The sequence below is a fragment of the Bubalus bubalis genome, chromosome 1 (assembly GCF_019923935.1).
Source record: "Bubalus bubalis isolate 160015118507 breed Murrah chromosome 1, NDDB_SH_1, whole genome shotgun sequence".
NCBI lineage: Eukaryota > Metazoa > Chordata > Mammalia > Artiodactyla > Bovidae > Bubalus > Bubalus bubalis.
Window position 1 is genome coordinate 67,323,347 of NC_059157.1, and position 25,223 is coordinate 67,348,569.

A 25,223-nucleotide genomic window follows, 5' to 3' on the forward strand; every position below is an offset into this window, starting at 1 on the left:
TTGACTAAATAGTTGTTGAATGCATATTTTTCACTCCCCAAATTTTGCCTTATGGACTTCCTGAGGCAGGGAGTATTTGAAGTAAGAGAAAACAAAATCTTCAATTATATTTGTAATAATACATTTGATAATTTGAATTAGTTAAAAGTAGTTTATTTATCAAACTGATATGTATATCTCAATTAAGAGTAATATGTAGATATGAAGTTTTCTAAAAATAGAGTGTAAGTATTATGATCGGGTCTTTCATCTTTTGAGTATACAAACATGCATTTTTCCATTTTGTTATAAAATAATGGTAATCAGCTTAAGAAGTACATCTATAAGAGATACCTTGTGTTTTTGTAAAATATAGAGATTCATTGTATTTTAAAATTACTATGAATCAGGCAGACCTTGATGGTTTTTAAGAAGTAATTTCTATATAGTGAATTAAAGGTTGTCTTTCCATCTTATATAGATATTTTCTTAATGTAGTTTTGGAAAGTTTCAGTTTTAGGTCATTTGTAATAAAGTGATCAAAGACTTATAGTACTGAGGAATGGTATTTGTTACTCTAGAATACATTCAAAGGAGGTGTTCTAAGTGTTTATTCCATTTTAGTGTCGGTAACTCTTATGAGATGAGTTAAGCAGTCTTTCCTGCAAGTCTGTTTGCAAGATTTGAGTTTTATATTATGCCTTTATATATTCAACACATTATAACTGGTGACCATATATACAAGTATTTCTGTAATCATTTTCATTAGAATAGAAAGAATTACGAGATTTGATTTCTTACTTTTTCCACTGCCATCTGCTAAATCAAGCTTTAGTATTTCATGATTGTTATACAGTTACTATAGTAGCTTCCTAACCACTCTTTTACCTTTCAGTGTTTATTATCTAATATGTTCTCCACACTACAGCACAATAAAACTTTCTGAAGAGATAATCATTACCCTGGACACAAAGACCTTTGCCCACAAGATTAAGGCCGGGCGCTCTTTCTGCCTGGCCCTGCGTCGTATTCCATCTGCCTCATCCTTGAGCACGTTAACTGCACGCTTCTTATACTGCCACGGTTGTGGCTGTCGTCATCGTACTTGTGTTGTGATCTCTCTGTCTCTCTAGTTCTTTTCTTACAAAAACGCTGTGCATCCTGTGATTCATATGATCACCCTAGAGAAAGGAACAAGCGCCCTCTTCCACTCTCTCTCAGTAGTTGATGAGTACCATTCACACAGCATTATTTTATTGATATTTTCAGTGAGATTGTAAACTTCTAAAGGGAAGGGACCATTTCCTTTATAAATTTGGGATATACAAAGCACGTAGCTTGATGCCTCCCATATACAGGGTAGTAAGTTAAAGTGTTGATGAAAAAACAACTTCAGAGTATATATACCCTGGAGCTTTAAAAACAATCAAAAGATTTAAAAATTCATCCTGCATTATATTATGTAAGCTATTTAAACTTATTGTGCAGTAGTTTTTGCATGCGGTTTGTGTGAAGATGAAATGATAGCGTGTGTGTCAGAAATCTGTCGGTTCTAGAGCTTGACACAAGTGTTTGTGATAGTTCCCACACTGAATTTTGTTGAGCGTGTACATTTCTTTGTCTTAATGTGAAACATATAGAATGTTGTTCAATATTCCTTACCTGAATGACAGCAAGGTTGATTTAATGTTAGCTGATTGTGTATTCTAAATTTCTTTACTGTTCACCTGAAACAAGAATGAAAATACAGATGCCTTTGGTGAAAGTAATGAATTACCTTTTTAGAATGATTAGTTTCAGAGATGAATGAATTTAAAAATCTTGTTAACTTTACAAAATTGATCCTTAATTCCTCATATTGTATTACATTAGGGTTAAATACAGTTTTTTTAAGGACATCTTTTCACAGATTTCCATAAATTTCCTAAAGGTGACCCCATCTGGGTCAGTTCTCTTTCCTAGAAGTATTTAAGACTAAACAGCTTACCTGGCTAGTGCAGGTTTTTAATAGGACTGAATTTGGGGAAAGTTTTTTCCTTTGTGATATAGTTCTAGTGCTAAGAGAAGTATTTTGGAATAGCACAAGTTTCTGCCTTTCAGAGATCTTTTACCCCTCAAAAGCAAAATCTGAGTGTTATGTATACATTGATAATAGCTATAAATTAGTTTAAAGAAAGAGGTCGACATTCAAGGGGAAATGAATTTTCGTGGGACCAGCATCCTAATCCACCAATACTGTCGTCAACAAACAGTGTTTTCCAGGTGGTGCTCATGGTAAAGAACCCACCTGCCAACACAGGAGATATAAGAGATGCAGGTTCAGTTCCTGAGTCAGGAAGATCCCCTGGAAAAGGGAATGGCTACCCACTCCAGTATTTTTGCCTGAAGAATCCCATGGACAGCGGAGCCTGGTGGGCTGCAGTCCCTAGGATCACAAAGAGTCAGACATGACTGAGGAGACTGAGCACACACACAGGCAGTCATCACACATAGAATAGGCCCTGAAAATGTGGACCCATTAGAGTCTTCTGTATTTAAATGCTCAGATATTGGTGACACAAAGTAGTGACAGAGACTGTATTAGTAAGAAGAGGGAATGATTGTGGTCTCTAAGTCTTCCTTGTTGTTTAGCCGCTCAGTTGTGTCCAACTCTTTTGCCACCCTGTGGACTGTAGCCTACCAGGCTCCTCTGTCCATGGGATTTCCCAAGCAAGAATACTGGAGTGGATTGCCATTTCCTCTTCCAGGGGGTCTTCCTGACCCAGGTATTGAACCTGTGTCTCTTGCATTGGCAGATGGATTCTTTACCACTGAGCCACCTAGGAAGCCCAAGTCTTCTTACTCATAACAAACTATATGCAGCTGAATAACATTCTTTTGGCAACTAACTAGGCTCGGGAGGTTAACTTTATAGGCCGCCCAGGTGTATTTAGGCAGTCAGTATAGAGGGCCCTTACTTTATTACCTAGGGTATAAAGTTTAGAAAATATTAAGCATTTTCTACTTGTATTACAGACAAAAATTCTTAAAGACAGTCTGTATCTATTCTAATAGAAATGGATATAACCTGAGAGAGAAAATTACTAAAGTTGTATTGACAAGTATATTCAAAATATGTGCATGGAGTTATTGTATTAATGCTGAGTTCTTGCTAACTTGCCATTTTCATGGTAATTTCAGAAAGTAAGAAATGGATAACATTTTTGTTTTATTTAAGTACTCCCATGAGTTTCTGTTAAGGGTGAAAATGTCATTACAATTTCTTAGAAAGTCACATACACTTTAACGCTAGTCTGATGAGCACAGAATATTACTGTTATATTTTTGCTTAAGTCTTCTATAATAGTATAGCTTCTCTTCCTCTTGGTTATGTTAATGAAAGATGCAGATTATCATGCTTTTTTCCATTAGATAAAGTCTGAAATGAATATATGTGAACTATTTAAAACATTCAACTTTCAACATTTAGACTTTTTTTTCCTGATAGCCTTATCACACAATCACCAGTCACTAACTTACAAGCTTGTATTTTAAAAGAAAACATTTATAAGGGATAGGATTCCTATTTTCTCATTGGAGGAGGCAGAAGTAGTTTGTTTTCTTTCTTGGTTTTACAAACAGAATAATTAACCCAAGGGATATATTTCTCTGTTCCTCTAATGCAGACAGTAAAGAATAGCCACCATCATGGCCACAGTTCAGTAGTGATGAGGAAAATGCTGGTCTGAGAACCATAAGATTTATATTTCACCCATAGCTCTCCACGCAGATTGTTAGCAAATTGCTTAATCTGAGTCTCAGTGTTCTGACCTGGAGGAAACAGCTACCCATTCCAGTATACTGACCTGGAGAATTCCATGGACTGTATAATCTATGGGGTTGCAAAGAGTCAGACACGACTGAGCCACTTCCACTTCACTTCAAAATGAGGATACAATCTACATCACAGGAATATTCCACAAGTATTGATAAATGAGGCAATAAAGTTTCCTGTCACAAGTATAACATTCCAGAAAGAGAATGTGACAATGTTGTTAATTCTATATTTTTCAAAAGAAATAAGTTTACAGATGACCACTGTTTACTCAGTAGAACACCGTTCTAAATTAGAACTGTTTCTTCCACACATGATACATTTTTCTTTTTGTTGTTGTTGTTTCTCCTCTACTTTAAGAATGTTCATAAACTCTGGTCATACTTTTGAATGCCTTTCAAATTTGAACCGGTTAACATCTGCCACCTACTGACCCAATTCTCTCCACTTCCTCTAATCTGGCCCTCTGCAATACACAGTTGCTTGTTTTTGCTGGGTGATTAAACTGGCCTTAATTTGATTTTTCCAAAGATCTGGATTAATATAGGGTTAGAAAGAGCAGCTTCTAAATGCGTCTAGCCTATAAAGCAAGGTGTGTAGCAGTCAGTAATAATTTTTCCCTCTAGAGAACAATTAGTAAAACCCCACATGGACTTACTTTTTCTTTAATTGTCTAGAGCATTTACAGTTTTAAAAGTGATTTCTGTTCACACATTCAGGTTTAAAAAACATTTTTTTTTTAGTAAGTGTGAGTTTGTGAAGTGACTCACCACACATGTAGGTACTTCAAAATGCATGCCTTTAACTACTATTTGAATTTTTATAGATTTGTACTTTTGCTGACTGCAAGAGAATACAAGGCCTAGTGCCAGTTCTTACTGGGTCAGGATTTTATTTTAAAGTATCAACATTTCCTCAGCTTCTTTGATACTTAAAAAGCCATACAGATTTTCCTGCAAAAAGTTTTAACAGACTTTATTCCAGTAAGAAAAATTCAGGATGCTTATGCTGTGGTAGTAACAAAAACGATGTACAGTGACTCTTCAAAAAGACAGGAGTTGTAGTGCCAACCGCCTACCTCCATTCATTTGAAAATTTGAATATGACTTTTGATTCCCTCCAAATTTAACTACTAATAGCCCACAGTTGACTAGAAGCCTTACTGCCAAAATAGCTAATTAACATACATTTTGTACATTATATGTATTATATACTGTATTCTTACAATAAAGCTAGGGGAAGAACATGTTATTAAAAAAAAATGATAAGGAAGAGAAAGTGCATAAATCTGTGCTATATTCATCCATATGGTATGTTTACATCATTTCTTAAGTTGAATTCTCTGTCTGCGTCAGTATTGTCTTGTACGACGTAAAACGCTATAGATGTTATGTGCATTAACACTAGACATCAGGCATGAAAAGATAATGAGAAAAATTCATATTTATTTACAGGTATAACAATTCAGGTATTGATAACAAAGACCAGTATGATTGCTTTATGGTATCCTCATGTAATCAATACAGTTATTTTGTAGTAGCCCAACCTATACACTAATGAATGAGTCATTATAAAATTTTTATGGCATTCTCTATTAGATTTATGTTTGTGGGCATACTGTATAGTAATATAATTCTCTGAAAGCAAGGTTGTAGGAAGTGTGAAAACTAACACATCATTAATTTTATTTTAAATATCCCTCACCTTACGCTTATCCTGATATTAGGATAGACTGGTATCATTTTATGCATTCATGACATACTTTTTTCTTATTTTTTTTGACATTTCTAGTCTATGTAGTTTGTATGAAGCTGTTTCAAATTATAAAATCTCCAAACATTTTCCAATATATTTACTGAAAAAAAAAAATCCATATGTAAGTGGACCCACGTGAACTGTGGTGTTGGATAAGACTCTTGAGAGTCCCTTGGACTGCAAGGAGATCCAACCAGTCCATTCTGAAGGAGATCAGCCCTGGGATTTCTTTGGAAGGAATGATGCTAAAGCTGAAACTCCAGTACTTGGGCCACCTCATGTGAAGAGCTGACTCATTGGAAAAGACTCTGATGCTGGGAGGGATTGGGGGCAGGAGGAGAAGGGGACGACAGAGGATGAGATGGCTGGATGACATCACTGACTCGATGGACATGAGTCTGAGTGAACTCTGGGAGTTGTTGATGGACAGGGAGGCCTGGCGTGCTGCGATTCATGGGGTCGCAAAGAGTCGGACACGACTGAGCGACTGAACTGAACTGAACGTAGGGTCAACTGTGTTTGGTGAATTTGTTAATAAAAATTGCCAAAAGCTAGACTACTGTATGGAGAAGGAAATGGCAACCCACCCCAGTACTCTTGCCTGGAAATTCCTATGGACGGAGGAGCCTGGTAGGCTACAGTCCGTGGGGTCGCAGAGAGTCGGACACGACTGAGCGACTTCACTTTCTTTTCACCCTGCATATATGGAGAAGGGAATGGCAATCCACTCCAGTATTCTTGCCTGGAGAATTTCATGGACAGTGAAGCCTGGCAGGTTACAGTCCGTGGGGTCGCAAAGAGTCAGACATGACTGAACGACTAACACACAACACACAGACTACTCTAGAAATATATTTTTGTTTAAAGAGGCTAGTGGAGGCAGTAAGAACTAGTGTATATATGTGTGTGTATTCAGCATAGTTCTGGGTGCAGAAAATTTGGTCATTTAAAAATTTTTCAAGAAATGATCACACAAATTGACCAAGGAAATTACTTTGACCTTGTGGAGACTTAATGGGTAGTGGTTTGTGGAACGCATTATAGCAGCACCCTGACCTGAATCTGAATCATGGTGTACTCTTACCCGTTGTATGACTTTGGGCAACTCACTCCACAGCTCTGAGTTCCAGTTCCTCCATCTGTAAAAGTTGTTGTTCAGTTGTGTGTTTGACTCTTTGCGACCCCATGGACTGCAGCACGCCAGGTTTCTCTGTCCTTCACTGTTTCCCGGAGTTTGTTCAAACTCATGTCCATTGAGTCGGTGATGCCATCCAATCATCTCATCCTCTGTCACCCTCTTCTCCTCCTGCCCTCAGTCTTTCCCAGCATCAGGGTCTTTTCCAGTGAGTCAGCTCTTTGCATCAGGTGGCCAAAGGATTGGAACTTCAGCATCAGTCCTTCCAATGAATATTCAGGACTGAATTCCTTTACAATTGGTTTGTTTGATCTTCTTGCAGTCCAGGGGACTTTGAAAAGTCTTCTCTAACACCATAGTGCAAAAGCATCAGTCCTTTGGTGCTCAGCCTTCTTTATGGTCCAACTCTCACATCTACACATGACTATTGGAAAAACCATAGCTTTGACTAGATGGACCTTTGTTGGCAAAGTAATGTCTCTGCTTTTTAATAAGCTGTCTAGATTGGTCATAGCTTTTCTTCCAAGGAGCAAGTATTTTTTAATTTCATGGTTGTAGTCACTGTCCCCAGTAATTTTGGAATCCAAGGAAAGAAAGTTTGTCACTTGTTTCCATTGTTTCCCTGTCTATTTGCCATGAAGTGATGGGACCAGATACCATGATCTTTGTTTTTTGAATGTTGAGTTTTAAGCTGGCTTTTTCATTCTCCTTTCATTTTCATCAAGAGGCTCTTTAGTTCCTCTTCACTTTCCGCCATAAGGGAGGTGTCATCTGCATATGTGAGGTTATTGATATTTCTCCTGGAAATCTTGATTCCCACTTGTGATTCATCCAGCCTGCCATTTCTCATGATGTACTCTGCATTTAAGTTAAATATGCAGTTGACAACATGGTCATACGTTTATTTTCAATTCTTAGTTAAGAACAAAAACACTATTTATACAATTATTCTGATGAGAAAATATGACTCTCATTAGAGATCTTATTTATTGTCATATGACATACTCTCTAGGCGTGCAGCATAAAAAAGAGGGGAAACACCTGACATCCATTTTCTCTTTAGTTTGACTTAACACATTTCAGGAAACTGAATATTTGAAAAACATTTCTGTATTGATTAAGATATAAGTAATAGAATACTTTATTAAAATAGCTTAAATAATCAGTAGATCATCTCACCCAACAGGAAGTTTGGAGTACTGGTGTTTAATTGTCATGATGATGTTATCAAGGACCCACAAGGTATTTTCCATATTTCTTCTCTACCATCGTGAGTGTTTTGACAATGTCACTCTTCATGGTTCCAAGAGAGCTATTTTTCCATGCTAGTTTTTTTTTTAGGTGGTGGAAAAACCTTTTCTAGTAAACTTCATTGGCCATAATTACATCATATGCCTGTGCATACACCCCTTTTTGGCAGAATAAACATTACTTGTCTTAAGCAGCTTGACCTAATCAATATTCACCTTCTAAGAATAAAAAGGTGAGCGTTTGCCAGCAAGTAAGAAACGAGGAGGTATGTCTTTGAGAAGGTTGCCTCAGGTCTATCACAGCTAGGGAATGTCACAATTTTAGTAATTGCTCCAAATTTTCTTAGGAGATTGTGAAATATAGGGCACTCATGACTTGATTCATTCAATATATTTATTTTTAAATGTCTGTTGTGTTCCGTTTCTTGGCCCTAAGTATAGAGAAGTGAACAAAAGGGAAAAAAAAATCGCTGCCCCCTTGGAGCTTATGATGAAATAGACAAAAATATAAAGCAATTTAATTCATGCTATCTTATGAACAAATGATAGATAAAAATTATAGTAGAGAAGGGAGCATGGAAAGTCTGGGATGGGGTGTGCGTGAAGTTGCAGATTTTGTCCAGGGAAGGTCTCTCACTCAGAAAGAAGATGCCTTGAGTAAAGGCTGTGTTGGTATGGGAGCTGATGATGCAACTCTCTGGGGAGATGAGTGTTCTTGTCAAATGCCCTGTGGCTGGCTGGAATGGGATGACTAAGGAGGATCATAGGAAGTGAGGTCAGAGGGGAAAGCCAGGAGACAGTTTAGACCAGAGGAGTGACCCAATGTAACATTTTTACAGAATCACTGTGGCAGTTGTGTTAAGTAGACCATAGTGGGCATTAAAAACAGAAGCAAGGAAACAGCTTAAGAATCTATTGTAATAATCGAGGCGATAGAGGGTAACTTGAATGGGAGCGGTATGAAGTAGTGACTCTAGATATTTCTAAGGCAAAGCCCACAGAATGTGCTGACGAACTGGATGTGAGGTATAAGAGGAGGAGAGGCAAGGATGGCAGCCAGGTTTGGGGCCTCAACAATTCAAAGAATGGAGTTAATATTAACTGAGATTAGAAGAACAGGGATTCAGTTACTGACACATTTAAATTTGACATGTCAAATAAATAATTGTATAAATATTTCTTGAAGACAGATCAATATATATTTTTTAAAAGGATGAATTTGGCCATTAATACTAGGAAATGGCTTTTAAAAATGTATGTATTAAAAAAAAACAACAGTAAGGAAGAAGAGAATACAAAATGGGGAACTAAAGGTTTATGTGGCGGGGGGGCAGAGGGATATTTTATATTCCATTGAACAAATACAGGGAAACACTGGAACTGATTTTAAAATAGAATATTCAAAGAAGCATTTATACACTGAGCATTTATCTAGTGCCTACTATATTTTAGTTTCAAAAATTGCATGTTAAATATATTTATTCGAGTCAGTACCCCAGTTTTGAAACCCCAAATCTTCTTAAAAGCACACATCAAAAAAAGAAATACACCACAAAAACCAGTGATAAAAATTTAGGGTACATCTGTTTCCTCTGAACATGGTGCAATTGATGATCCTTCTAAATACATGCATTGTTAACTGTCCAGGCTATCTTCCCCCCACCCAGCTTCCTCAGTATCATACAGCCTCTAGTTAATGCGCAAGCATATCATTCAGTAGTAAGAAAGTCAGAAGAGAGATCAATACATTACATCTTAAGGTGAGTTTATCAGGATGAATGGCTTTTCTTTTGAAGAGGAATTAGTCCAGGATATCTTTTAACCAGATTATTGCACCTATTTGCATTTAACAAGGATGCCACACAGAGGTGCGATTTTCAAACTGCATGCATCACATAAAATGCTGAGAAGCATCTTGTCAAGTACCTTTTTATAGGTACCTTTGACTCGTCTTATAGGTACTCAAGAAATATTTAGGTAGAAAATCTTACTTAGAACATTATCATTTCTAATTTATTTAAAAACTTAAAATTATGGATCATGAAGTAGACATTGCCTGATAAAATGTGCTCTATTCATATGAGATTGTTGAGAAAACTGAATTCTAATTGTTTTGTCAGGTAAAAGTACTATGGAATAAATACAAGAAATTATTTCACGAGCAAAGAAATGCTGCTCTTTAACTTGGATTAGGCTTTTCTTTTCACGCTTTTGCACAAGCTTGGTGAATATATGACCTTTGGCCTATATGACCAATGAGGGGAAATGTGCGTATTTAGAGGGGGAATCTGTTTGTTCAGAACTTGAAGTGTACTGAATTGCTTCAGTTTACCTATTTCCCGTGTTAAGTAATTTTTCCAAAATGACCAGTGTTCTGCAAATTTGCAGTAATTAACCTAGCATTTGTGTTTATCTTATTTGAGACCAAATTGATGGTAGATATGAATTAGCCTCATTCTTTGATTGACCAGGCTGTAAGTTTTTAATCTGCAAATTTACTTTCAATTTCTTTGGACTGTATTTCTTTATATACTCCTTTGTTTTTGTTTTGTTTTGTTTTTTTTTGTTTTTGTTTTTTAAAAAGGAGAGTTAGCAAAATCTGTTGTCTGGCAGTTAGTATTTGTTCATGTGTACAAGTTATTAAGATGCTTTACCTAAACAAAATTCTTGTCAAAGTAAAACTCTGATTTGCCAAACATAGCAGCTTACTTTTTATTATGTAAACGTGAATAATGGAAATCCAGTATAAATTTAAATCATGAAACACAAAATCAAAGTAATGAACTGAGAACCCACCAACCAGCGTGCAATCACGGCTTCACTAACACAGTTGCCTCTGTCAGCGTGTGCCTCTCCTTGCCTGTGTCTCTACCCGAACTGCCCTTCCTGACCCCCAGCCACTCTTCAGTTTTGTGTTCATCATTTACTTTCTTTTTAATACTACTGGTTTTTATCATGTGGTTCCTTAAATAATATGCTTTTTTTTTTTTGTTAATTTTTTTAAAATTGGTAGCATTCTATGTAAGTCTTCTGGGACTTGGTTCTTTTTCCCCGTTTACCATGTTTCTTTGACATTTATTTATTTTGTTGAATGTAATTGTAGTTCATTTATTTTACTGCTGACTAATATTCCATTGCATGGATTTATTTGCTATCCTATTGATGGGCATCTGGGTTACTGTTGGAGGGTTTCAGTTTGCTTGTTTTACTCATTTTTGATATATGTTTTGATGTTTTGATATATGTTTTGATTGATACAGATGTGTGTGTTTATGTGTGATTCAGCCATCATTTATATGTGTACTAGTGTACATGTGCAAACTTGAGGATACACATCTAACGGTAGAAGCATAGAGAATGTTCAACTCTATGGAGTAATGCCAAATTGTTTTCCAAAACCTTTGGGCCAATTTACCTTCCACTAGTCATACATCAGAACCTCCTGTTGAGCCAAATCATTGCCAAAACTCAGAATTCTCAGAATTCTTAACTTTTCCTAATGTAGTGGCATCTTATCTTAATTTGTTTTTCTGTGATTGCTAATGAGGTTAAACATCTTTTCACGTGGTACTCAACACTGGTGTTTTTTTGCACAAAATGCTTGTTTATGTGTTTGTCCACTATGTACTTAAAACTGTGCATTAAATGCATTTATTTTTTTTTATTTTAAAAGAATAACATATAGAAAAGTTGCAAGTGCAATAAAGATAAATTTTTCCCCTAAAGATTTGATCTGATGCTCTATCATCTCTAAATAAATGAGTGTAGATCTCTTGCAAACAAGAACATTTTCATATAAACCACAATAAAACCATGAAAATCAGGAAATTAATATTGGTGCATTCCGTTCAGTTCAGTTGCTCAGTCGTGTCCGACTCTTTGCAACCCCATGAATCCCAGCACGTCAGGCCTCCCTGTCCATCACCAACTCCTGGAGTTCACCCAAACTCATGTGCATCAAGTCGGTGATGCCATCCAGCCATCTCATCCTCTGTCGTCCCCTTCTCCTCCTGCCCCCAATCCCTCCCAGAATCAGAGTCTTTTCCAACGAGTCAGCTCTTCACATGAGGTGGCCCAAGTATTGGAGTTTCAGCTTTAGCATCAGTCCTTCCAAAGAACACACACTGAACACACTGGTTGGATCTCCTTGCAGTCCAAGGGACTCTCAAGAGTCTTCTCCAACACCACAGTTCAAAAGCATCAATTCTTTGGTGGTCAGCTTTCTTCACAGTCCATTACTATCATCTAATCCTCAGATCTCATTCAGTTTTCACAAGTTGTCCCGATAATGTCCCTTATAGTAAAATGTTCTTTATAATAAAAGAATCCAGTTTAGAATCACATCTTGCGTTTTACTTGTCACGTCTCTTTAGTCTCTTTCAATCTGAAACCATTCTTCAGTCTTTGACTTTTAGGATCTTGGCACTTTGAGGACTATTTAGGCTGGTTATTTCATAGAATGTAGGTTATGAATATTTGGCAGGAATATCATAGATGTTATACTGTGTCTTTTTTCATCTTATAAGGTGGCACAAGGTTTCATTTTGACCTATTACTATTGAAGTTCACTTGGATTACTAGATTCAGAGAATCAGTTTTTGTCAGGTTTCTCTACTGTGAAGTTACTCATTTCTCCTCTGTAATTAATAATTATTTTGTGTGAAGGTGCTTTGAAACTATAAATATCCCCCTTCTGATCAAACTTTTATTTAATTAATGAATTAATTTATGTCACTGTGAGTTCATGACTGTATTTTATTCAGTGATCTATAATGCATTACTGTTAACTTACTTGGATGCTTATCTTACCCTGAGTTAGCCAATTGGGTCTCCTTCAAGATGGCTTCTGGGTCTTTTTGACATGTCATTCCTCGACCATATTGCTACCTCCAATTTCATTCCCACGTTACAGAGATTAACCACATTTTCTCCCTTTTTGGCACCTGCCCTCTAACAGTGAAGAACTTGCCTATTATTATCCTAAATTTGGTCAGTCTCCCCATATGTGGTTGATCTGCCATTTTCATTGACCCTCCACCACCTCACAATTCTGTTTTGAAGTTCAAAACCATTTACGTGGAAGCCCTCCTGGCCCCACTTGGATTCCTGCGTTGCACAGCATGGTGCATCTTTTTATAGCACCTTGCTCAGGCATTGACACCCAGTGTTGGAGCCCCGCCACGGCGAGTTCTGCTCACCTAACCACTGTTCCAGAGCTTGGGCTCTGTCTCCACACCAGTGTTTCCTCCTTTTACCACGGACACCTGCCTCATCCTGCTTGGACCCTGATACCCCTTATTAAGAATGCTCCCTGTCTATTTTGCCCACTTTTAGGTAAAATGTTGCAAGAAACACACATATTCTATACTCCAAATTTTTGGCAATATAGTTTGTGATATTGTAGTTAATCATTTTTTTTTTATTTGTCAATGAATGGACATTTTTAAGTATAATACAGTTGAATTTAGTAATCATATGCTTTATAGGTAACCAACCATTTCTATCTCGTAAAAAAGCCTTCCCTACCCGGAGTTCATAAAGATATCTCTTACATTTTATTTTAAAATATTAGACACTTGTTTTCTCTACTTAAAACTTGACTTCCTCCGGAATTTATTTTGTATGTATTATGCATTAGGGATTAAATTTCTTTTTCTCCCCCAAATGAATAGCCAATTGTTTCAACACGGTTGAGTAAATCCCTCCTTCCTTCAGCGACCTGCCGCAACTTTTATTAAGTATCGTTTTCCATGTGTGTGAAGGCCTGTTCTTCCCCAGTGGTCAGTTTGTCTCTTTTCCAGGAGCACACTAACTTAAAGGCTAAAACTTTATAATAAGTCTCTGTACAGATAGAGCGAGTTCCTGTACTGCATGCTTTATCTGGTTAGATGGCTTGTCTCCTATGGGCTTTTGCTGTCCATTGTAAATTTTAGAATCAACTTATTAAACCTTTGGAATTCTATTGCATTTCATTCAGTGTATTGGTTCACTTTGAGGAGAATTAGCATGTTGTAGTAGTGAGTCTTTCTTCTGTTAGGAACATGGTATGTCATCCCATTTATTCAGGTTATCTTCCAATATTGTCTCCATATAGAATTTGCAATGTTTACAAGTTGATTCTTCAGGTATATTTTCATGTTGGATTTTTTTTTTAATTTATTTATTTTAATTAGAGGTTAATTACTTTACAATATTGTTTTTGGTTTTGCCATACATCAACATGAATCTGCCACGGGTGTACACGTGTTCCCAATCCTGAACCCCCCTCCCACCTCCCTCCCCATACCATCCCTCTGGGTCATCCCAGTGCACCAGCCCCAAGCATCCTGTATCCTGCATCAAACCTGGACTGGCGATTTGTTTCTTATATGATATACATGTTTCTTTGGGACAGACTAGACGTACAGGTTGTTTGGAATAGAAAGAGAAGCATGGGTTGTTTGGAGAAGAGGGCTGAGAGCAGAAAGGAAGGGAACAGAGGTGGGATCTGTGTGTAGGCTACAGTCCAACCCAAGAAAGTAGCCCCCTGCCTTCTATCCCAGGGTTAAATTGCAACAAAATAATTGTGACTCTAAAAGTATTCAGTTCTCCTTTCCTCCTTCACTACTCTCCTGGATACAATTTACCTGTGATTTCTAATATGTGATTTTATGTATTTGAAGGAGACATTCTTTAAAGTTCAAAATCTTAATTGTACATAGGTTTCATCTTATAGTTTTTAAATGTTATTTTCTGTTTGTTACTGGTGTATAAAAACAGTTGATTTTTTTATGTGATTTATATTTAGTTACAATGAGTTAAATACTAAAATCTGTTTAGATGAAATGTCAGCCATGCTCAAAAGCAGATAAATAAGATTAGAAGTCCAAGTTTTTACTCTGGAATTACTTTTGATGTTTTAATAAGTACTAAGTAGATAGTCATCTTTTTTTCTTTTTTTTTATCAGCTTTATTGAAATAATTTGCTTACCATAAAATTCACCCATTTCAAGAATTCTTTATAGCCACATAGGTGCTCAGTCAACACCACCATTGAATTTTTGAACATATTCATGACTCTAAAAAGCATCCCATGCCCATTAATCTTCACTCCCCATTCTTATCCTGCTCCATTCTCAGCCCTAGGCAATTACTCATCTACTTGCTGTCTCTGAATTTGCTTATTCTGGACAGTTCTCATAGATGGAATCTTGTAATACATGGTTTTTTTGTGACTAGTTTCTTTCACTAAGCACATAATTTGCAAGATTTGTCTGATTGTAGAATATATCAGTAGTTCATTCCTTTTTATGGCTGAATAATATTTCATTGTGTTGAATGTATTACATTTTGTTACTCATTGGTTGATAGACGCGTAGGTTGTTTCTGATTTCTGGCTGTTATGAATAATGTTGTTGTAAGCATGCACACTACCCTGGTGGCTCAGACGGTAAAGCGTCAGTCTGCAGTGCGGGAGACCTGGGTTTGATCCCTGGGTTGGGAACATCCCCTGGAGCAGGAAATGGCAATCCACTCCAGTACTATTGCCTGGAAAATCCCATGGACAGAGGAGCCTGGTAGGCTACAGTCCCTGGGGTTGCAAAGAGTCGGACTCGACCGAGCAACTTCACTATATATCACTACAAGCATGTATATATAAGTTTTTGTGTGGACATAAGTTTTCGTTTCCCTTCTGTTTATAGCCTCAGAGTAAGAATTTCTGGGTTATTTAGTAGTAACTCTTAACTTTTTAAGGAGCTTCCAAACTGTTTTCCAAAGAGGCTATGCTATTTTATGTCTCATCAGTAATGTATAAAGGTTTCAGTTTCTTCCTGTCCTCCCTAACTTTAGAATTATTCAGTCTTTTAAATATATATATATATCTGTTCTGGTGGGTATTTATAGTGAAATATCATAGTTTAATTTGGAGTTCTCTCATAAGTCATGATATGTGTATCTTTTGTGTGTTTACCGAACTTTCATGTATCTTTGGTGAAAAGTTCTCAAGTCTTTAGCCTATTTTTAAAAATTGATTTATCATCTTCTTTCAGAGGCCTTAGGGCTTTTAATATGCTGGATACCATTTCTTTATCATATATACTATTTGCACAAGTATTTTCTCCCATCATGAGGCTTGTCTTCTTTCTAAGTTGTATCTTTTGAAAAATATGATGTAGTCCAGATGCTGATGCTGGTAAAGGTTGAAGGCAGGAGGAGAAGGGGACGACAGAGGAGGAGATGGTTGGCTGGCATCACTGACTCGATGGACATGAGTTTGAGCAAGCTCCAAGAGTTGGTGATAGACAGGGAAGCCTGGCATGCTGCAATCCATGGGGTGGCAAAGAGGCAAACACAACTGAATGACTGAACTGAACTGATTTTTTTTTTAATGGGTTGAACTTTTATTGTCATATTTAATAAATCTTTCCCTGACCTAAGGTTATGAGATTTTTTTCCCCTTATGCTCTTTACTAGAAGTTTTGTAGTTTTATTTCTTAAAATTTGGACTGTGATCTATTTTGAGTTACTAATTTTGTATGTTGTGAGGTAAATGTTTATACTCATCAGTTTATTTTTACATGTGAATATCCAGCTGTTCCTGCACCATTTATTAAAAAGAGTTTTTTTCCTCAGTGAATTGCCATGGCATACTTATTGAAAATTAAATGACCATGAATGTGACAGTTTATTCTGGGCTATCTATTCTGTTTCATTTTTCAGTTGTCCATCTTGGTGCCCGTATCGCACTATGTTGATTATTATAGTTTTATTTAAGTTTTGAAACCAGGTAAAGTCCTGGCAACATTAATCTCCTTTTTCAACATTGTTTGGATATTTGAGGTTCTTTAGACTATCATATATATATATTTTAGAATCGATTTCTACAGATAAAAAAAAGCAGTGTGAGATTTTGATAGATCACTTTGGGGAGAATTGCCATCTTAACAATACTGAGGCTTCCAATTCATGAACAAGAAATGCATCTTTGTTTATTTATTTAAATTATTTTATTTTATTTTATTTTTTTAAAATAATTTTAAATAAAGATGTTTAATTTCTCTTAACAGTATTTTATATTTTGAGTATAGAGGTTTTGCATTTTTTAAAATAATTTATATTAATTTTGTATCACACCTCACAGCATTTGGGATCTTCATTCCCCAACCAGAGATTGAACCTGAGCCCCCTGCAGTGGAAGCTCAGACTCTCAACCACTGGACCACCAAGGAAATCCCTGCATTTTTTTAGATTTATTCTTAAGTCTTTTATTCTTTTTTGCTACTATTGTGAGTGAGTGGAGATTTTTTAAATTTCATTTTTGACTTGTTTGTTGCTAGTATATAAAATGCATTTAATTTTTATACATGGCTCGTATCCTACAATCTCTCAAAACTTTCTTAATTTTATTAGCACTTTTTTTTTTGGCTTGGTTAAGGTAATCTGCATGCAGGATCATATTGCCTACAAATAAAGAGTTTTTATCTTCTTTTCCAATCTGTATGTCTTTATGTTTCTTGCCTAATTGCTCTGAATAGAGTCACTGGTACAGTGTTGAATAGAAGTGGCTAGAGCCATCATCCTTGCCTCTTCCCAGATGTCAGAGGGGGGAAAGTATTCAGTCTTTGTCCAGTAAACATGGTATCCTTTTAGGCTTTTGTCCCAGAAAGGAAGGGTTATTTGACATTGAAGCAATCAACTAATGTATCATATTAAAATAATGTAGGACGAAACTGCATGATTATCTCAATAGACACAGACAAAAAAGATAAAGGAAACAGAAAACAAAGGGTTTAAACAATGAGAGAGAGAAAAAGCTACTTTAGATATAGTGAAAAGGAAAATCTTCTCTGAGATGACAAAAAGCTGATCTCTAAACAACCTGGAGGCCTTAGTCACACAAAGAATAAAGTGAACAGGAAGCTGTTCAGCACTTGGTACTGCACTTGATTTGTTTACTTTGTAATCCAATATCTCCCACAGTGCCTTGCCCCTACAATTTGTTCAGATAGCAGATAGATAGTTTCGTACCTTGCTTTCTTGACAGTCACATTCTGGTCAAGTTACGGTGACATATTCTTTTTGTTGTTGTTCAGTTGCTCAGTTGTGTCCAACCCTTTGAGACCCTATGAAGCACATCAGGCTTCCCTGTCCTTCACCATCTCCCGGAGCTTGCTCAAACTCATATCCATTGAGTCAGTGATGCCATCCAACCACCTCATCCTCTGTCATCCCTTTCTCCTCCTGCCTTCAGTCTTTCCCAGTGTCAGGGTCTTTCCCAGTTAGTTCTTCCATCAGGTGGCCAAAGGATTGGCGCTTCAGCATCAGTCCTTGCGATGATTATTCAGGAGTGAATTCCTTTACAATTGATTCGTTTCATCTCCTTGCAGTCCAAGGGACTCCGAAAAGTCTTCTCTAACACCACAGTGCAAAAGCATCAGTCCTCTGGTGCTGAGCCTCTTTATGGTCCAACTCTCACATCCACACGTGACTACTGGAAAAACCATAGCTTTGACTAGATGGTCCTTTGTTGGCAAAGTAATATCTCTGCTTTTTAATAAGCTGTCCAGGTTGGTCATAGCTTTTCTTCCAAGGAGCAAGTATCTTTTAATTTCATGGTTGCAGTCACTGTCCCCAGTGATTTTGGAATCCAAGGAAAGAAAGTCTTTCACTGTTTCCATTGTTTCCCTGTCTATTTGCCATGAAGTGATGGGACCAGATGCCATGATCTTTGTTTTTTGTATGTTGAATTTTAAGCTGGCTTTTTCATTCTCCTTTCACTTTTATCAAGAGGCTCTTTAGTTCCCCTTCACTTTCTGCCATAAGGGTGGTGTCATCTGCATATCTGAGGTTATTGATATTTCTCCCAGCAATCTTGATTCCAGCTTGTGCTTCCTCCAGCCCAGTGTTTCTCATGATGTACTCTGCATATAAATTAAATAAGCAGGGTGACAATATACAGCCTTGACCTATTCCTTTCCCAATTTTGAACCAGTCTGTTGTTTCATGTCCAGTTCTAACTTTTGCTTCTTGACCTGTATGCAGCTTTCTCAGGAGGCAGGTCAGGTGGTCTGGTATTCCCGTCTCTTTAAGACTTTTCCACAGTTTCTTGTGATCCACACAGTCAAAGGCTTTGGCATAGTCAATAAAGCAGAAGTAGACATTTTTCTGGAACCCTCTTGCTTTTTCTGTGATCCAACGGATGTTGGCAATTTGATCTCTGGTTCCTCTGCCTTTTCTAAATCTAGCTTGACCATCTGGAAGTTCTAAGTTCATGTACTGTTGAAGCCTAGCTTGGAGAATTTTGACCATTATTTGCTAGTGTGTGAGATGAGTGCAACTGTGTGGGAATTTGAACATTCTTTGGCATTGCCTTTCTTTGGCATTGGAATGAAAAGTGTCCTGTGGCTACTGTTGAGTTTTCCAGATGGGCTGGCATATTGAGTGCAGCGCTTTCACAACATCATCTTTTAGAATTTGAAATAGCTCAACTGGAATTGCATCACCTCTACTAGCTTTGTTCGTAGTGGTGCTTCCTGTGGCCCACTTGACTTTGCATTGCAGGATGTCTGGCTCTTGGTGAGTGATCATACCATCGTGGTTATCTTGGTCATGAAGATCTTTTTTGTATAGTTCTTCTGTGTATTCTTGCCACCTCTTCTTAATATCTTCTTATCCTTTGGAAACATATATTTTAACAATTGCATAATACTTTACAATATAATTATAAGAAATCATTTGAATGTTTTAATTATTTATTTTTTTTATTCATAGTCATGTTTCCTTCCTTCATGATTTACAACACATCTGGCATATTGTTTCATTGATTTGGATTTAAGGCTATTTTTTCCATTTATTCATATTCTATGATAGTTGTTGATTTTATATTATCTTTTACTAATTTTTATTTAAGTATTCTTTTAACTTATTCTTCATTTGTCATAAGTTTAGCTCAGAAAGGTTATAATAATGCTTTAATAGATAAAACAATTCTAGTATGTGGCAAAATATCAAACGTGAACTGTGGATACTGAATATTGTTTCCTCTCTACATGAAAGAATGTAGACTCATGAACTTTATGTACTATTACCAAGTATTTAGCACTATCTGAATTGAGATTATGGGAAGTGAGTAGTATTAGAAAAAAGTCTGGAATTATGCTCCAGAGAACTGTCAAGGCCTTGTCTCGTTTGTAAGTAAAATATAACAGGGTTTGAATTCCACTTTTAACTTCTTACTAGTTTTGTAATTTGGGAATTCGGGGTAACTTAAACTCAGTTTCCTCATGTATAAAATGAGGATTATAATCATCATCTTGTAGAAAAGTGAAGTTGCTCAGTTATGTCCAACTCTTTGCGATCCTATGGACTGTATTCTACCAGGCTCCTCCATCTCATAGGGTTGTATAGAGTTTTGTGCAGTACTTGATGCATAGTAACTGTCCAGTAAATGAGAGCTATCTTTACTAACTGTTGAGTTTCTCATAGTCCTGGGAGTGCTGGTGAGAGTGGTAGCAAAGCCTCTGAAGATGTTTACTTTTGCTCTTGTCAAGAATTGGTCATATTCTTCAGTGAATATGGCTGTTTTGAGACTGTTTCTTGTCTGCCCATGCGCCAAAAAAGATACGGCACAAAAGGTGGTATTCTAAAGTAAATTAAGTTAAACCTTTTGTCATTAACTTATAGTTATTGTACTCAAAAATATAGTTGTAATTACTTTCTTTTCCAACTTGAAATGAAAGATAATTTTTTTTTCTTTTTCAAGAAAAAAAAAAAAGAAATGGAACTAAAAATTGAACAGTTATAACATTGACAAGGGGCAGGATAGCGTTGTCTTGGGGGTAGCTTCCTAGTTGGTGGACTGGGAGTTTAGGGAATTCGGAAGAATTAATATTCTAATAGGAATACTAAGTTGATTTTAACTATGGTTATTTTTAAGTTCAAGTATAAAGCACTGCCTTATAAATTATCAGAAGTGATTATTCCTCTCTCAGAATTCCTATCAGGATTTATACTCAAGGCCTAGTTTGAGTCCAGGATCTATCATTTGGGGCATGACACTTAACCCAGCCCTGCTTTCTCCTCCGTAAAATGGGATAAGGCCTCCTCTGCTTGTTTCACTGAGTTACGAATATTCAATGAGGTCATGTCGATGAAAGTGCTTTGTAACTGGCATGACACCCTTTCATCCTGTCAGACCTGCTCTTTCTCACTCTTGTTTGGTAGGTCACTGGTGAGGGTGACATGATAACCCAGAAATCTGTACTGTACACTACCTCCTACGAGTGTTTGCTTTATACACATACAAGGGATTAGACAGTGATAGACTGTTGATATTTCATCCTTTAACTTGTTTTATTTATTATAAAAGTAATACACATTTATTGTGAAGAAACTAAAAAATACAGATAAGGAAAAAATAAAAAATAAAAGTAACCTGTACCTGGAAGAATAATTACTATATTTATTTTTGTATAATTTTAAAACAAAAATTCAGTTACACAGAACATAATGTTTCCTGTTTTATCACTTAATATATAATATTGTATATTATTCCCTGAAACTTAATTCCTTTATATATATTTTAGTGGCTATGTAGAATGTAATGACATGCTTATGGCTAAATATGTGTACATATCCTCTTTTTTTTTCTCATTAGGAAAAATTCTGTACTTAGAATTGCTACATCAAGGGGCATACAACATTTTAAGAAATACAGGTTTTTAGCTTCATTGAAATGTAATTGACATAAACTGCACATATTTAAGGTATACAATTTGATAAATGTTGACATACGTGTATACCCATTAAATCAGCACCACAATTAAGATCATGCTCTTTTGTAATCCCATCTTCCTATGACTTTTCACAACTATTCCCAGGCAACCACTGATCTGTTTACTCTCCCTGTTGATTAATTTGCGTTTACTACATTTTTATGCTTACAGAATCACACACTATGTATTCCTTTTTGTCTGGGTTCTTGTACTCAGCACAGTTATTTTGAAATTCATTAATGTTGTTTATATCAACAGTATATCATTTTTTGTTGTTGATTGCTGAGTAGTAAATGTTCCATTGTATGGATATACCATAATTCATTTACCTATTGATGGGAATTTGAGTTGTTTCCAGTTTTTGGCTATTAAAAATAAAATTGCTTTGGACATTGGTGTAGAAGTCTTTCTATATATGTAAAATATTTGATATTTATTACCAAATTTTTTGCTGGGAAGGTTACGTAGGTAATATATTGAAATAAACAAAGCTTAATATGAAACTAGCATTTTTTTTTTTCTTTTTAAGAAACTTTGGAAATATATCTTTGGGAGGATTTAGAATTTTTAGATGTAACTTTATTGGATTAATTTGATAGAAATTTGAAATTAACAGGTTACTAAATGCTTCTTAGCAACTATCAACCTTTTTCACAGTTTGTTTTCTTGAATCATCTACTTGTATCAAGTAAATGTGTTGCCTAAGAAGCAAAAATCTGTTGCTTGCCTTTAGTGGTAAATTAGTATTTCATAAACAACTCATATTTCTCTGTGAAATGAGTCTATTGAACTAGAACAAGAAAAAATACTAAGAGAAGTTTACAGAACTTAACAAAAAATACTCCAGAATCTGGTTTGGAATAGATGCCAAACTCTTTTTTTCCTTTTCCTATGATACTCACTAGATTGAAGGAGGAGCGGGAATCTGAAGACTCCAAATGACATCAGAGTTACTTTTCAGCAGCCTTCTCAGTTTCCTTTCTCAGAAAGCAGAGACTCCAGCCTTGGAGATGGACGGTGAGCATATTTTTCCTGAGTTCTTAAGCTTAATCATTGTGACTTCAGTATATTTCAGACAGTCCTTTCTTAGTTATAAATGAGCTTATAATTACCAGCTTTGTGTTTTGTGCTTTATCTATGCAAATAACTTTATTATGCAGTGTGTGTATATGTGTGTTTTTAATTGAATAGGATATGATCTTATAACTAAGAAACTTACAGGGAAAGAATAAATATAGGTAAACAAGTATCATCAAACAATAGGAAGAGGTTAAATACCATAAGAAAGACACAGACAACGTTCTTGAGAATTCAGAGGTGTGGATTACTTCTGGAGAGAGTGATTGAGATGCTTTAAAAGAACAGCATTTATGTTAATGATGCTTTTGTTTTTTTACCAGAAAAAAAAAATTGTTTTTTTTAACCAGAAACCAGAGAGAATGGACAGTTAATATAAATAGCAATCTGATTTCAGGTAAAAAGTTAATTATCATTGGGAGGAAAAATAGAACTATGTTTGGTTTTTGTGGGTTTATTATAGTATAAGTCAGTGATTGCTTTTTGAATTATATAAAATGGTTACCTCTTCCAAGGCAGATAGTAGTATTTCAGCATTTCTGGGAAGTGATTTAAAAATCTGATTAAATTATCATGAGTAGATTGGCAGTGCTGCAGAAATAGATAAGTGAGTGGCTTACTCTACTAGGACTTACCTACTTGTTTTCTAGTATAGCTACAACCTAAATGAATTTGTCATGTCTTAAGTTCTTGGACCTTACGCTACTTATACATGGACAGAAGAACAATAAGTAAACAGGGAAAAGGCACAGTGACTGGTTATTGTGCTCATAATTAGTTGTGAAGAGTTCAGCTAACTGAAGACTCTGTTTTGGAAGAGAGATAGCAGATAGATTATCCTAAATTCATGGCGTTTTATGGACCGTGATGTTTCAGTAGGGGGGTGGCAACTTTGAGCCAGATTTGTTCTCTACCTGTAAGCATCATATGGTTGGCACAGTGATAATACTAATTCCTTTTTCTTCACTGTTTTAATTATGTTCAGAAAATCTAGTGATGAGGTTTTTCTTTTAATTATTCTACTTTTAATTAGTGTGTGTATTCTTTCTTGTAATTTAGGCAAGGAAATCTTTAAACATTATACTTATTAAACAAAAACATGATAAAATTATTAGTGGTTATTGGTTGCTAGTCATTTTTTCACATATTCACTTATCTTTTTCCTCAACCTAACTTTTATTTATAAATATTCAAAGTTCTTTTACTCACGTATAATTATGTGTTGATATCTGTTTGATAGTCTGAAATATGCTCTTATTATTTGTAGAAACATAGTTGATATTAAATCCTAATTCTTGATTTTTATTTTTTTTAAATGAAAATTCTAATGATTCATATTCTTGTGACCATCAAGATATAATTATGTCTTGTTTGTTGCTCTTAATTTGTCATCACCCTTGTTTTGTGGTAAGCTCCAACCACTTTTGACAGTTGGTAAATAAATTGTTATAGCCAGATGGTAAACATACATAGCCAATAAATTGTCCTTGAAAAAATGACCAAATTTAGGTCTTTGTTCTAGATAGCAGATAGATTATTTAGAATACACAGTGAACGACTTTCAAAGCAATTAAATTTGAATTATTAGTGATTATCTCTGTCATTTATATATGTTTTTAAATATTTAAGATTTTAAAAATGAATATGTTAAGTGTATTGTTTCTATAATATGTCTTGCTGAACAGTTTTTCCTTTTGAATGAGGAACTCATGGCCAAATAAGTTTGGGAGAAGTTGAATCATATTATAAAATACCTATTCACTAGGCCTTCCGTTAGCCCATGGACTATCAGTCTCCAGTGAGGAAGATCTTGAATATATCTAGTATATGACAGAATAGATTGAAGACTCTGAACTAATATATTAATGTTTCATAAGGTTTTACTATGGTTTGTCTGTAATACAGCTCCACTTTGAAACTAGGCATGTTATATTTTTAAGTATAGTAATGTCCTAAATAACAAGTCAAAGAGGATGATTAGGAAAAAAGGAAAAGTATTTAATTAATAATATTGTAAACCATATGAAACATGAGTGTTTATAAAGCTTCTTAATGTCTTAGATCAAGATTTCACCCTTTATTGTATTTTAAAGGGTCCCGTGTATTTTCTCTGCTCTGTTCATCTTAGTGTGTAACATATATAAGCTAATTTTGATAAATATTGATAATATAAAAGTTAACATCTTGGGTAGAAGTGGATTATTGGCCATAATTCAGTTTAGCTTGAAACACTGAATATACTCATTTTCTAAGTACAGTTTTATTGTTATATCTCATGATTTCTCATTGGGAAGGGTGCTTTTTTGTACATTATTTTTTTCCTAGTTTGGTTAAATTGTTGATGACTATTTCAACAGATGTCTAAAGTGTTAAAAACTTTTTTCTCATGTATAGTATCTTTATGAAGACACAAAAATGTGGGCCAGTAATTTAGCTGATTATAACAGTTTGGGTTACCA

The 25,223-nt window shown here is 35.6% G+C and overlaps 1 protein-coding gene across 7 annotated transcripts in view; it reads left to right on the top strand.

The window, feature by feature from the left end:
• The window catches only part of LOC112577670 (RNA-binding protein cabeza), a 199,875-nt gene that overhangs the window by 23,635 nt on the left and 151,017 nt on the right, over positions 1 to 25,223 (top strand). For 4 of the 7 annotated variants that reach the window (XR_006549984.1, XR_006549983.2, XR_006549985.1 and 1 more), the window contains exon 3: positions 22,593 to 22,704. The exons of 1 other annotated variant lie outside the window; for it this stretch is intronic. Coding sequence is in view for 1 of the 6 variants with exons in the window: in XM_025282284.3 (XP_025138069.1) it covers positions 7,870 to 7,925; positions 22,593 to 22,597 (61 nt within the window). In the remaining 5 variants the exon portion in view is untranslated. Of the gene's footprint in view, positions 1 to 7,869; positions 7,926 to 22,581; positions 22,705 to 25,223 lie in introns of those variants that run through there. 2 more of the 7 variants (XM_025282284.3, XR_006549986.1) reach the window with 2 other exon arrangements.